Source organism: Mustela lutreola, chromosome 10, assembly GCF_030435805.1.
Source record: "Mustela lutreola isolate mMusLut2 chromosome 10, mMusLut2.pri, whole genome shotgun sequence".
Taxonomy (NCBI): Eukaryota; Metazoa; Chordata; class Mammalia; order Carnivora; family Mustelidae; genus Mustela; species Mustela lutreola.
Genome location: NC_081299.1, coordinates 71,971,274 through 71,985,423, shown reverse-complemented (window position 1 = coordinate 71,985,423; position 14,150 = coordinate 71,971,274). Strand labels below are relative to the sequence as shown.

The following is a 14,150-nucleotide window of genomic DNA, read 5'->3' as shown; positions in this document are numbered from 1 at the left end:
AATAAAGTAAGTCACAAATAAGCCTGTTCTATCCATAGGACACATACATCATTGTCATGCTTCACAATGTGCTTTGTTTTGAAGGATGAGTTCTTTAGGGCAGGGACTTAATGAGGCCCAAATATTGGGATTATAGAGGGAGATGAAAGCATGGACCTACAGACTGAGATCCGGGGATTGCCACATCCTGTAACCAAGAGCACTTTAGAGAGGAAAGGGGACCTAACAATATTACCTTTCTGGAGGCTTCGTAGGGCTGAGTGCATTTGCCCACCCAGAGCCCTGAGTGGTGCTCACCTCATGTTTTCAGTTGCTTGAGAGACAAAGTTGTTCAGGTCTGGAAGTCAATGCATCAAAGAGAGCATATGAAAAAGAGTGTTTGTGGTGACAAATATAGCTGGAAGCTATTGTGCCATTTTAAAACAGGAGAGAACCATCCAGAGACTTGCCCAGAGTCACCCAGATAATTAATGGCAGAGCTGGTGCTAAAAGATGCGCCTCCCAATTCCAGTCTGGGGTTCTTTCCCCTGCAACACTTACCACCTGCCTGGGACAGGACTTAGTTCTGAACTGTGGTCCTACTGGTCCCTTGCTGTTGCTCATCTGACTTACAAATAGTATCCAGAGGGCAGAAGAAGCCTTGAACAAAACAAGTCTAGCCTCTATGCTACAATACACTTTGCTAATTCTGACTCAGTTGCTTCTCTTTGCAAAGTGGGCAACACATGCGTTTAAGATGATTTAAGAATCATCACAGTGAGAACACTCACTGTGCTGCTACATGTCCCATAGAATATTTCTTAAAATTCACTAAATTCCTAAGATTCTGAGGTCACCCAAAGCAAAAACAGAAAACAGCTCAAGATGACCAGGGTCTTTGGGTTTGGAAAGCGAGAACAACACAAATCTTTGCTGGGCGTGGAGAGGTACATCTATATTATGATGAGTGCTTATATAGGTAACTTGTTTCTTATATGCAGGTGCATGGTGTTTGATTTTGTTTTCGCAGTACTGGAAGTAGGCAGAGCTCCATGCCACAGCTAGACAAAAGTTATATGTTCTAATTTGTATAATTTTGTTCTCAACTGCTCTGAATTTCTTCACTTTTTATAGCCAAAGGAAATGGACATAATTCACATCTGTTCATTTTTATTAATTGAGTACTCTTACCTAAATGGAATCAGCATTTATGCCTCTCTCTTACTGTATACACTACAGTACAATTAATGACCCAGAGATCCAGTATTTTCCCATGTCTGGTTTTGTTTCACATTGAGCTTCCGTGCGTACATATTACCTCCCTACACACTTAAAGTATCTATAACATTCTACGCTTTGATCTCTATGTAAGAAGCAATTTGCTGGGCTTCAGTGTCCTGAGGGAAAGACCTCAGGATTGCTGCCTGGGAATGTGAAAGTCTTTCCTGTGAATTTAGATGTCCGTTCAACGGGACTGCACCCCAAAAACCTCACACTTTCATTGTTTCACATGTTAACATCGCACTGACAAGTTTAACTGCATCCAAGGCTGCACGAGGTAGTGTTTCAGTTCCCAAATACCTTCAGATTTGAATGCCTCGGGCAAGAAAAACTGAAAGCTTAGGAGCCACAAGTTGTAATATTTCAGGCAAGACATTGCCAAAATCAGAAGAGCCTTTGCGCATAGGTTTTACCATCACGTTTCCATTACCCTTTCTGCATTTCAGGAAGTCTTTGACATAGATGCTTAGGCAGTGCTTTGCTGTAGGTCTTCATTAAAGCAAATATTAAACTATTTTGAAAAATCACCGCGAGCATCCCCCTCCTCTTTTAAAGGACTTTCTCAATGCCTAAAGATTCAAGTACTCTCTTAACCAAGTACAGACTGAAATATTTCACTATGGATTTGAACAAGAGCCAAGAGGGTTGATGAAAGGAAAACTCCTCTATAAAAGGTTTATTGTCAGTGCTTTCTAAAGAGGTAGATTCTTCTAAAACAGGCTACCAACATTTTCACAAACATTGAAGCAGCCTTCTCAACCTCTCCTAGACCTGAGTTTGAGGTCTTTTCTTTTAGGAATGCTCTGCATCTAGCCTTTGACCTTCTGGATAGCCAACTCCATCTAACTGCTCCCTCCTCCATCAGTATAACGTATATTATAAAAAGGAAAGGGGGGATGGGGTGGCTAGGTCCTCACGCTATTGGAAAAGTACTTGAAATTCCTTGCATTCCTTTGCATTTAACAGCATGTTTACCTAATCACTGGCTTATTAGGATTAACACAAGTCATTGCTTCAAGCTCATTCAGTGAAAACAAATTGATTCCTATAGACTCCCAAGATTTTTTTTTCTCTGATCCCAGCTAAGGGTGGATTTCTAAGCAGTTCACCTACACTTTCGGAGCAATATTGGGGAGATATAAGGTTATAAACAAGTGACCTTTTGTAACACATTATCCAACCATACTTAATCTTGCCTGTGGATTTAGATAGGGCAGCCTGGGTTATGGGCTGTTTTCATTAATGTTTCTCTCCTCCACTGATGTGACAAGCCCAATAACCTAGTGATTAAAATGATAAATGACTCTACTATACCCACTACACAGTGATAGGGTGATGGAGACCCTTTGGCTTTGAATTCTTATGAAAATAAAGCATTATTATTTAAATCACAAATTTAGCTTTCAATTCCTTGTGCTCTCTACAATGTCTAGTGTTCAGTACATGTTTTAAAAACAGAGTACTTTAAATGCAAAAATTTTTCTCAACTGAGGATAAAAGCAATCATTGTCCTATTTTTGTAGGTTAGTTCCCTGCTCTTATCCTAAGCTCCTAGAACAGTTCCTGGCACAAAGTAGGCACTCAAGTAGTTCTGTTTGAATGACTGAAAGAATGCATAATAAGCTAGGCTGTTCCCAAAGACTACAGGCAGTCTCTAAAAATACCCAATGCCACACACGCAGGTATTAGGTAAATATTTCTTTATTAAATGATTAATTCCATAAATAAATTCTTTTCACTGAATATAAAATTAAAATCATTTACAAATTATTCCAGTATTACATTTCCCTTCCCTCCCCAAAAGCTACATTTTTGATAAATAAAAACATTCAGTCTTAAAACACCTGATTTCTGTTTGCCTTTAGAGTGCAGTTAGCTGCCTCTCACGGACACTCATGGAGTGTCACCTTCAGGAAGGGATGGAACCCCCTCCCATTTACTTCTGTCAAAAGATGAAGGCTTTAACTGATCAACTAATCTTTTTTTTTTTTTTTTTTTAAACAATTGTAGAACCGAAAGAAAAAAAAAAAAAGCCTAGAGAAAAATATGCTTACCAAATAATTTACAAACAGAAAACAGAACGTCATCAACAGCACAAGCTCCAAAATGAAGCAGTAACGTGTGCTCCAGTATTATGAAGCGAAGTATTCTCCAATTGTGGCTGCATCATTGTCCATCTGCACCAGCACCAGTTTCCAAAAATACCTTAATACTACTCACGAATGAGCAATGCATCCCTTCTACAATGAGGCCCTCAGCCCTACCGCCCCCACCCACAGCTCCATGATTCTGGCACGCTTCTCCCCCCTCCCCGTTCTGGTCACCCTGGTGCTGGAAACCCGGGTAGCAATTAGTCCCTAAATTTGTGAATGTCGTTGAACAGCCTGTAGAAGGGAAAGGCCGCCTCGTTGGCATGCGGGCAGTTGTAGTTGCACTTGCAGGACTGGATCATCATGACGTTCTTGGAAAACGTCTCCCCGTCCTCGCAGCGGAAGCGCATCTTCACGGTGCGGGTCTGCTGGGGCGTGCAGCACCGGCCGTCCACGCACGAGCCGCAGTACTTGGGCCGGTACTTCTTCACGCTCGAACAGCCGGCGTAAGTAAACGTGACAGGTTCGGGGGATTTCTTGGTCTTGCTGCACTTCTTGCCCTTCTGGAAGAAAGAGGCAAGAAGGAAAGTTAGGAATGGGGGTTTCTCGTTCTTTCTTGGAAGACCGCCCATCCCTCGCTCGCCTGGCTGCCCCCGAGCCGTCTGCCAGCACCACCAGGAGAGCTTACTTTCAGGCTGCTGTACATCGGCTGGCCACAAGGCCGCACTTCGCAAATCCGGGTCTCCTTCACCAGGCGGCACTCAAGGTTGTCATTGGTGACTCGTGTGGAGATGCCCGTGCCGCAGGTCTTCGAACACTGGGACCATGAAGTGGTCTGGACAATGCATTTCTGGCCATGTAAAGAAGGATTGTATAGGATTCGAGGTTCCGTTCCAAAAACTAGAGGCAGAGAAGAAGACACATTTCTCAGAGGCATAGTGACCCCAGCACGTTCAAGGACCCATTTCTATGAAGCTTCAAACTGGGAATGTGACATCTTTCGGGCTGGGTCTCAGCTTACCTGGGAGCCGCTTCAGGGAGCCACCTTTTCCAACGGCGATCAATTCATTGTTCCTGGTTAACTCCACCTCCGAGGCATCGAAGGCCAGCCCCTTGCCCAGAAGGCCATCCCTGTCGTCCATGGGGTCCTTGGCACCATCCTCATCACAGACCCACTCCTCGCAGCACTGACCGGTGACTTTGACCAGCCGGGGGTTGGGACAGCCCAAGTTGGGGAGAGAGAGTTCTTGGGGACACAGAGGAATGCAGCCCACAGCGCCATCGATACATGTGCACTGATGTTTACAGTTGGGCTGGAAACTTTCCCCATTCTGGTAGATTCTGGAGTTGTATTCACAGGGTCGGCCCTCTGACTGAGCTGCAAAGAGCACCAAAAAGAGAAAGGGAAAAGAGGAGAAAGTTAAGATTCCCAACCGTGGCCTGAAACTCATACATATTTTCTGCTGTTAAATTCAATTTATGGTAAAGTTCCCTACAATTCCTCGGGGACTCCAGACCAGAACAATAAGTTAGTCAGGAATCACTTTTCCGTATGCGCTTTTCGTTGGGCCCAGACACACTGAATTGCATTCCAGACTGCTGAAATCATGTGCCTTTCTGCCAAGCTACCAACAACAAAGCATCACCATACATGGTCTCAAAATTACTAAACTTCTGGACTACGAGGACTATTATTTTTTTAAAGGGGCCAAACCACAAGCATCTTACCTCTGCAGATCCCCTTCAGAGCGGTGGAACTGGCACCGAAATTGCATTCCAGTCCCTTGGTGTGGTCGCAGGGCTGCATTTTGCTGCAGTCCTCGTTGAGCTGCTTGGCGCAGACTTTACAGCAGCCGCAGCCGTCTCGGACCAGCCCGACTCCTGGGGCGCACTTGGGCGCCTCCTGCGGGCAGTGGCAGGCGGCGGGGCAGGTGGAGAGCGCCTGGAGGGGGGTGAGAAGGCAAGCGTGAGACTCGGCGAACGGCGCCGAGGAGCCCAGGGAAGGGAAGGGAAGGGGGCGGAGGAGTCCCTGCACCGGGTCTCTGATCCTGTCCATCCCGGCCACTCCGGGGTGGCTGCGTCTGCCAGGAGGCCCCCGACGCGTCTGCAGGGGGGCCTAAAGAAAGAGCTAACTTGAAACGCACTCCCCCCACACACACACTTTTTAGTTTAGTTTTCCCGGCCGGGGGCAGTCTGGGGAAAGGGGAAGGGCCTGGGAGAACGCACGGGGAAGCGGAGGCAAAAGAACTCACCAGCCTGGCCAGGTGGAGAAGGGTGACGGCGAAGGCGAGCGTCCTGGCGGTGCGGGAGCTCATTGTGGCGCGCAGAAGGAGTCCGGGCGAGCGCGGAAGCAAAGACGCCAACACACTGGTGCGCGGCGGCCGGGGTCGGGTCTGTGGATCCAGGAGACGGGCCGGGCTCCGGGCCGGGCGGCAGGAGGGCGAGGGCCGGGGCGGCGAGCGGGCTACAGGCTGGCGTCCTTCTCGTGAGGTCCTTCCCGAGGAGGCGCGAAGGGCGCGGGTGCTGCTCGGGGGCGCTCTCGCTCGCGGTCTGCCAGAGCGCCCAGAGCCCGCCTTTTATACGGGCCGGCCGCGGCGCCGCGTGTTGCAGTGACGTCGGCTCTGTCTGCGAGTTCCAGAATTCTCAAACATCTCAGGAATGCTGGTTGGCGCGGGCTGCTGCCAAGCGCCTCCCCTGGCTCCGTTGCACCTTTTTTTTTTTTTTTTTTTTTTTTTTTTTTGGTCCTGGACCCGTCAAGAAAACAATCTTCCGTTTTTTCCACTTTAAATAACTACCTCTATTGGGGAGGGCTCTTTCTAGCGTTTTGGTGCTGATGATGGTGGTGGAATGGGCGAGGGGGGCGAGCTCAGAACTTTGCCTGCCCTGGGAGGGTGGGAGGACCTGGGAGGGAGGAACAAAAGTGGTTTTGTCTGGTGATGCCGAGTTGACCGGGCAGACTTGGAAGCTCTCACCCGGGAAGGCAGCGAACTGTTTGCTTGTTTACAGAGAAGGTGAGAGTCAAGTTATCTATTGAGAGGTGAATGGGGTGGGGGAGTGCGTCTATTTGTGGATTTCATAGAGGCATGCTCGGATCAAATTCCAAAGCTTTGGTGTGGTGTTTATTAGACAAGTTAAGTGTGTTGCAAATTAATACCCGCACTGGCATTTATGAATGAGAAGAGGGAAAAAAAAAATCAACTCCCCCCCACTGTCTGGCAGATTCCCAGGCAGAGGTCTTCCCCCTTCCGCCCCCCTCCCTTTTTTGGTATGTCGTACTTGTTTGTTTTTGGAGGTTCCCACTTAAGTTCCAGCCCACTGCCTGGGTTGGAAGTCCGAGAGGAAACGAACGCAGGGAATTCTCTGGGAGACTGACTTCTACTTCCTCACGGATGCGGGAGACTGGGTAAGCCCTTCCAGCCTCCCTCCGTGGGCAGGAGGCAGTGCTAACTAAACAGCCAGCCAAAAGCTATGGGGACCACCTTGCAGTGATTTGTCCAGAGGTCATCACCTGTGTATACTGCAGTGCCGAACCAGATCCCAGGACCTTTGTGCCCAGTGGATCTAAAGCTAAAAGTTTTGTGGGGTTTTTAACATGTTTCCTTGGGACCACTTAGAAGCCTCCCATTTCAAATGGATTGCAGTGCTTTTCTAGTTAAGTACAAAGAAAAAGATTAGAATATAATTAACAGAATAAAAAAAAAATCCAGTTCTGTCTTTAGCACACTCAGTAGAAGCCCCCCAAAAGCAGTTTGCTTTAACATCATCAATATCATTAGTAGGACTGAGAAATTATCCCTCGAAATTTAAAAAACTGTCTCCTTGTGCAATTTTAATAAAAACATACACAAGTAATTATGGTAACCTTTCTTTTATATGTGCTCTAGAACTCTTCGTTCTTTTAAAAGTGTAGGGCTGTTCAGTCTTCACAATTTAGCAGTCTTGCTTAAGAAGTACTTCAGTGCCAACTTTTCTGTGAATGACTGATAATCACAATGAGAAGCTACTGCAGTGAAAACATCCTCCAATAAAGAGAACTGCGGCAGGAAGGAGTTAAGTTTCATTCATTCAAAAGTGCCCTTTCGTAAGTCTAAGAGGCTTTTGCTAGTTGGAGTAGGATCTCTAAGGCTTTGTTGGAGGGGGTGTGGGGTGCCGGGCTTACTTTTTAAGACTATGGCTAGTCAGGTGCTATGCAAATAAAAAGAGGAAAATCTGGGCCCTACTTTGTACTCAAGGCAGTCCATCCATTATTATTTGGGAAACGATTTTTTTCTGCATTAAAACTTCATTATTGTTTCCCTCTTAATGAAGTGATTGGGAATGGGGGTGAGTAGGCGCAGCACAGGGTGGGAGGAGGTCGTGGGGAGAGAATGGAGAGGAGTGTTCCTGGCTTCTGTTGTGGAGTCTTTTCTCTTTGACTTCATGGTTGTAAGTATTTCCAGATGGTGAATCAGACACCAGACGTAACAATATTTCCATATTTGGGTATAGCAGTAGCCTGCGTTTTTAACATTTTTCTGCCTCTGTTATCCAACCACAAAGCATTCTTGACAGCTTCAAATGTTGTTAAATATAGACTTAACTTCTGTTCCCAGAGCAGGAAATTCTTTGGAATTCCTTGTTTTTCACGCAACCTATCATGATTTAAAATAAAATTATAGTGGATGATCCAACTGGCCGCTGTTATACCTTGCTCTTTTATTGAGGAGGACAGTAGATATGCAAAGAGATTCAGCCTGCCACACAGCTTTGAAACACAGGCCATTCCAGAGATTCCTTTAAAAATCAGATTAAAGTTTTCTAACAAGGGTGTGTGGGTTTGTTTCTGGGCTTCAGTTGGGGAATCTCAGAGGATGAGTTTGCCCTAGAGGAGAAACTTAGAGAACCTTACCATCAGCTGCCCATTTAAAGCCAGGAGTGTGTTGTGGGAGGGGGTGGGGAGGTGGGGGAGAGACTGGAGCAACCTATGTGCACAGCCTTTCCATATACTATGTCCTGGTGTGCCTGCTAGTAAACGACAGCATCAGAGGAGAGGAACTGCAGCTCCTCATGTCCTGCTTAAGGATGGTCCAGAAACCCCAGATGTCCTGTCGCCTTTTCGCCTCCTCCACTGAGAGCAGCAGATCAGTTCACGTTGACAGATTAGAGGGGAAATGTGCAATTGTTTATGGGTAAGTGTCTTCGGATGCTAATTGTGCATGGCTCTTTCGCTCTTTTTTTCTCCCTCCTCCCTGCACGGACACCTGGTGAGGGAATAACGGGCCCGCGTTGTTTCCTTGGACTGCACGGCACAGAGAAGGAGCTGCTTGTCTTCCGCAGCTCCTAGCTTTGAGCTGAGTGATGGGGACATCTCTCACCCGCTGCTGCCAGGGAATTTTAGGTCACCAAAAGAAAGGTTCACTGTCTGGCGGCAACTGAGAATAATAATCACCTTAAAACTGTCGACTCCGCTTTCCCAGCCCTAGACCAGTGGTTCTCAAACTTTGGCGCGTCTCAGAATCACCCGGAGGGCTGATTTAGAGACTAATTGCTGGGCCCTAACCCCAGTGTTTCTTATTGGCTACGTTTCTAACAAGTCCCGAGGTGATGCTGCTGCTGGTCCGGGGACGCCCACTCTGAGCAACACCGTCTTGGACGGTAGGAGTGCCTCTACTAGCGGTGTGTCTGCGCGTGCATGTGCCCTCATAGTCAGGTCCTCACCTGCACACCCCGTCTCACAACTACACATTTTACAGGCATTTAATGAACAGAACATTTTACGGGGACGGCAAAAGGTCAGCTTTAAGGTAGCGCCCCCCACCCCCCGCCCCGCATCCTTTCTCTCCACCCCGCTCCGGCCCCCTACCCCCACCCTGGGGAGTGATGGCAGGGAGAGCCAGAGGTAATCAGGCTGGCGGCGAGGGCTGGGACAGGGTAGTGCTCCGCTGCCCTGGGGACCCCTGCGGAGACAGCGTGCGGGGTCCGCGTCGCGGGGAGACCCGGCGCTGAAGCCGTCCGCGCGCCGGGCCACTTGCTGTCCGCCGCCCCCTGCCGGCCGCCGGGCCCGCGCGCCCGAAGTCGCGGCGGTGGGCAGGACTCGAGGTTTCCGGCGGCGCGCGCCCGCAGGACGTTTCCAGCCCCGGCCCATATTTGGTGAAAGTCTTTCAAGATTCCGTCATCCAGCTCCGGGGGGCGGCGGCGGCGGCGACGGCGGCCCCCGGAGCGGGCCCTGAGACCGCGCGGCTGCCGCCGAGTACCGGCGCCTGGACCTCGGGCCGCGGGGCCTCAGGCCCTGCGGGCGGGCGGCATCAACGCGCTCGGGAGACCGCCGCGGCCCAGCCCCTGCCCCGGCCCGCACCCCTACAAGGGCCCGGGCCCATCCCGCGCTGCGTGGGAGGCTGGCGCGGAGGGTGCCGCGGCCGGATTATGTCACTTTTCCCGTCCACCCCACTGTTGACTCGTCCTCCCAGCGGGGCAGCGAGTTGCCGCGTTGTGCCAGACTTAGAGGGTACGCCCAGGCGCAGGGGTGTGGGTGTGTGTGTCAGAGGGTGGCGTTGGCTCCGACCTGGAGCCCACCCGAGAGCAGGGACATGGAATTGACTCTGGGGAGAAGTCCCAAAGGGCTGGGTCCTATTATCCCGAGAAGGGAGAGAGACTAGATTAGATTTCGGCTTTTCTGGGTCTCCCACAACCCTTTAATCTTTCTCATCAGTAAGTACCAAGGCTGGGGTGGGGGGTGGAGTGGGGGTGTGGGCCCCTGGATAGGAAGCCCTAGCTCTGCTGTCCACAGGCCTGCAGCCTTCGGTAAGCTGTTCATCCTCTCTAGACCTCGTACCCTTCACCGGTCCATTGGGAAAGGGGACCAGTAAGTAGTACAGCTAGAGCAGCCCCTTTCAGGGCTAAAGTTCTTGCCATTCTCTCCTTGTCTTATTATTATAAGAGAAGCAAACACTTAACACCACTCTATGTTAGGCTCCGTTTTGAACGCCTGCTGTGTGTTGATTCATTTAATTCTCCAGTGTCCCATTGAGGCGGATCCTCTTGTTAACACCATCTTCTACCTAAATGAAGACGTGGGTGGGGCGTCTGGATGGCTCAGTCTTTAAGCATCTGCCTTGGGCTCAGGTCATAATCCCAGCATCCTGGGATCGCTCCCTCTCCCACTCCCCCTGCTTGTGTTCCCTCTTTTGTTCTGTCTCTCTCTCTGTCAAATAAATGAAATCTTAAAAAAAAAAAAAAAAAAAAAAGAAGAAGAAGACGTGGAGGCACAGGTGGGTGGTTAAGCAAAAGACACACAGGAGGTAGCGGAATTGGACACAGGTGTCTTGGTTCCAACAAGCCTCCTACTTAAACATTACGCATACTGCCTATTCCCCATCTCTTCAGATATTCAGGCCTGCCCCCTCTCCTAGAATTTTACCTTTTTCTAACTCTATCACAGCTTACCCAGATATCCCAGGATAAATGCATCAAATAGAAAAATAGTTGATAAGTTAACTGAAGCTGGGCTAACCTCAGAATTGCCTAATGTATTGACTCTTGGGAAGGAGGGGGAAAGGGGTGTTGCATTTTAACAGGAAAAGCCTTAATGCAAGTAAATTTATGCAGTGGGCTTTTAAGCACCTTTGCAGGCTGGTGGGGACCTTTGGGGTCCTTCTGATACCTCACAAGCTACACTGATCGAGGAGTCTTAATGTCTGGAGTAAGGCTCGAGCCGGTAGAAATTGCATTTGTCACAGAGATAAAGTTTTCAAGGTCATTTACTTGATACCTTATCAGTCTGAATGTGCCTTACAGGTTGAATATGCTATTAACCTGTTTTTTTCCACTAGATATTTAATTATGTGTGTATCTGAGGACAAACTGATTATCCCCTTTGAACCCAGATTTATTCAGAGCTCCTGGTATGTCATGGCACTGTGGTAGGCACTGGTGACATCAGAAAGAGGGCCTTAACATTGACCTTCCCCTGGAGGACTCTGCAGTCTGTTGCAGAAGTGGGTACAAAGTGCTCTACGGACACTTCTCTGCCTGGAGAATGAGGGTGGAAATACTCTTAGTCTGAAAGGATGAGCAAGAATCTGATACAGGGAAAGACATTGGAAACAGGGAAACAGAGACTTGACATGCATGACGAGAGTGCACCTAGCGTGTTTGGATTGTTGGATTCCTTTGGGGAACTGGCAAGTCTGCAAATAGATTGACCTGTCATAACCCTGGGGACTCTGGCAGTTGTGAGCCCTGTGAAGTTTGACCTTGGTTTCCTCATCTATAAGATAATGGGGTTGCCCCAGCTCAGGGTACAAGCACTGAAGGACTCATAGGGATAAACCAAGTAACAAAATGCCACAAAAGGATTTGTGGTGGCTGACACTAGGCTGCAGCATTGGGGAATCATGGTGATAGTGGGGACGAACCATGGGAGTCTGAGGTTGACAGGTGAAAATGTAGGTCTGGCGTTTGTCTATTTTCTCATTTTTTAAAGGATATCAGAGATCTGGATTTTTCTGTGAAGTTCTTTTAAATATTGGCAACTAATTAAACAATGTTAAAAAGCCATCTAAGTCGTTCCTAGGAAAATCAAAAAAGGCAGTGTCTGGGGCTGCCATTTGTGCTTTCTGGCCTGAATGACTCCAGAACCTGTCCTGCTCCATCCAGCATTCTGCATTTGACAGCATTCTGTTACTCCCAGCCACTCAGAAAATATCAGGTCCTAGCACCTAAGGCTCCATTTAATTGTCAGGTTGAGGAGGCTTTCATTTACTTAAGAATCAGTGCTGCCACTTAACTCAGTTGTAGGAGTTTATACTTTTATAAGCAGAATTGGAATGAGTCTTTTTCTTATTTTCTACTTCACTCACTCCGAGACACTACTGAGTCTCCTTCTTTCTTCTCCCCCCTGAGTTTTTGTTGTAACCGGCTGGCATTGCCTTGGCAGCATGATAGGAAACACTTTTTTTTAGGGCATCTGTAACCAATGGGAACTATATCTGTTTATTTCCTCCACCTGGCATCTGTCCACAGGAAGCGAGGCATTTCTAACCCCCTCACCTTACAGAACTTATTATTTGGTGATAACACAAAAACATTTCATTGGAACAGATCAGAAGGCACTTCTCCCACTCCACCCAGCAATCCGTCTTCTAAACATGATTAAGCAATATGATACGTATTAATTATCAGTCACTATCAGATTCAAACGATTAAGAGTTAACCTTCTCCTCTTGTGTTTTATTTCCAGAGATATCTGTCTCTTAATTGCCTACTTAAAACCACACTTACCACATTCAGAATTTAGAAAAGATTTGATTCGGGCAGAGTACTTGAGCACACAGTTCCTACAGAAAAATTGAAGCAATTTATTCTTGCAGGTTTTTGCTGATCTGAGGACTAAGAACAAAAGAGGATCCCGGCTATTGGGCTGATTTTGTGAAATAAGACATAAAGACACATTTAATGTTTAGCAAGATGCTTGGGTCATAGTAAGTGCCTAATAAATTCCAATTACTGCTACAGCTAAGCCCCATCATTATCTTAACTTTTATTACAATTAGCATAGAATGAGCTAGCCTTATCCTCTAGCGAATGTTCTGCATTATTTGGACTAGATGAACTCGAGTTATAAAAACATTTGATAAATGGTATATGGAGGAAGTGATTTAAAAAGTCCATGCAGCCCAGTTCTCTGGCTTACATCAAAGTCCCAGTGACCATTTAAGAAAGCACTTGAGCTCTGCTTGTCATGGAATTGCAAATTTGCATACAGGGAGTGGTGAGCCCTCTGACATTTTGCCTCCGTTTCCTCATCTATAAAAGACAGTGGGGTTGCCCCAGCTCAGGGGTCATGCACTCAAGTGCCCCAGGAACCAGCCAGGTATAAAACACTGTATCTGAGGAGTACTGGCAGCTGACTCTTGGCCTCAGCAAACGGAAGCTATGGGGATAGTTTTATCAATGGGACCTAGGTTTTACCTGCCAAAGACGAGGGAGTTAGTGTATGTAGAGATGAGTTAGTGATTTTATCTAATGTTTATACCCTTGTTGGTTATAGTGTTCCATTTTGTCTCCATTTAAATGATGAGAAAACCGGGGCATCTGGGTGGCTCAGTGGTTTAAGCCTCTGCCTTTGGCTCAGGTCATGATCTCAGGGTTGTGGGATCGAGCCCCACATCGGGCTCCCTGCTCAGCAGGGAGCCTGCTTCCCCCACCTCCTCTGTCTGCCTCTCTGCCTGCTTGTGATCTCTGTCTGTCAAATAAATAAAATCTTTAAAAAAAAAAGTCCAATAAAAAAAAATGATGAGGGGCAGATGGGTGGCTCAGTGGGTTAAGCCGCTGCCTTCGGCTCAGGTCGTGATCTCAGGGTCCTGGGATGGAGTCCCACATCGGGCTCTCTGCTAAGCAGGGAGCCTGCTTCCTCCTCTCCTCTCTCTGCCTGCCTCTCTGCCTACTTGTGATCTCTCTCTCTGTCAAATAAATAAATAAATAAATAAAAATCTTAAAAAAAAAAAAAAAATGATCAGAAAACCGAGCCTGAGCTAGCTAGAGTCAGTAATGGGTGCAAGGGCAAAGAGCTGTTGAGGGAGAGCAGAGGGTCTGTCTCCAAAGGTTATTCTTTTAAGGAAGAACATGGGAGGGATGCCGGGGCGGCTTAGTTGGTTGAGTGTCTGCCTTCTGCTCAGATCAGGATCCCAGGGTCCTAGCATTGATCAAGTCTCATATGGGGGCAGAGGGGTGTTGGGGTGGGTGTAGGTGTAGGTGGGGAGGTTTCCTTGCTCAGCAGGGAGCCTGCTTCTTCCTCTGCCTTCTGCTCCCCGACTTGTGCTC

The 14,150-nt window shown here is 47.8% G+C and overlaps 1 protein-coding gene and 1 long non-coding RNA gene across 6 annotated transcripts in view; one reads left to right on the top strand and one right to left on the bottom strand.

Moving 5' to 3' along the window:
- Window positions 1-2,943: 2,943 nt before the first annotated feature.
- On the bottom strand, window positions 2,944-5,918 carry CCN1 (cellular communication network factor 1). Its single transcript, XM_059136301.1, has 5 exons — window positions 5,603-5,918; window positions 5,079-5,292; window positions 4,372-4,728; window positions 4,039-4,250; window positions 2,944-3,913 (listed from the first exon to the last, which is right to left on the bottom strand). The coding sequence occupies exons 1-5, from the start codon at window positions 5,663-5,665 to the stop codon at window positions 3,611-3,613; spliced, it is 1,149 nt and encodes a 382-aa protein (XP_058992284.1). The 5' UTR covers window positions 5,666-5,918; the 3' UTR covers window positions 2,944-3,610.
- A 135-nt stretch (window positions 5,919-6,053) lies between these two features.
- LOC131809337 (uncharacterized) overlaps window positions 6,054-14,150 on the top strand; it is a 113,141-nt gene continuing 105,044 nt past the window's right edge. For 3 of the 5 annotated variants that reach the window (XR_009345137.1, XR_009345135.1, XR_009345133.1), the window contains exons 1-2: window positions 6,054-6,753; window positions 8,359-8,518. This is a non-coding gene — a long non-coding RNA (uncharacterized LOC131809337). The remainder of the gene's footprint in view (window positions 6,754-8,358; window positions 8,519-14,150) is intronic. The other 2 variants (XR_009345134.1, XR_009345136.1) reach the window with 2 other exon arrangements.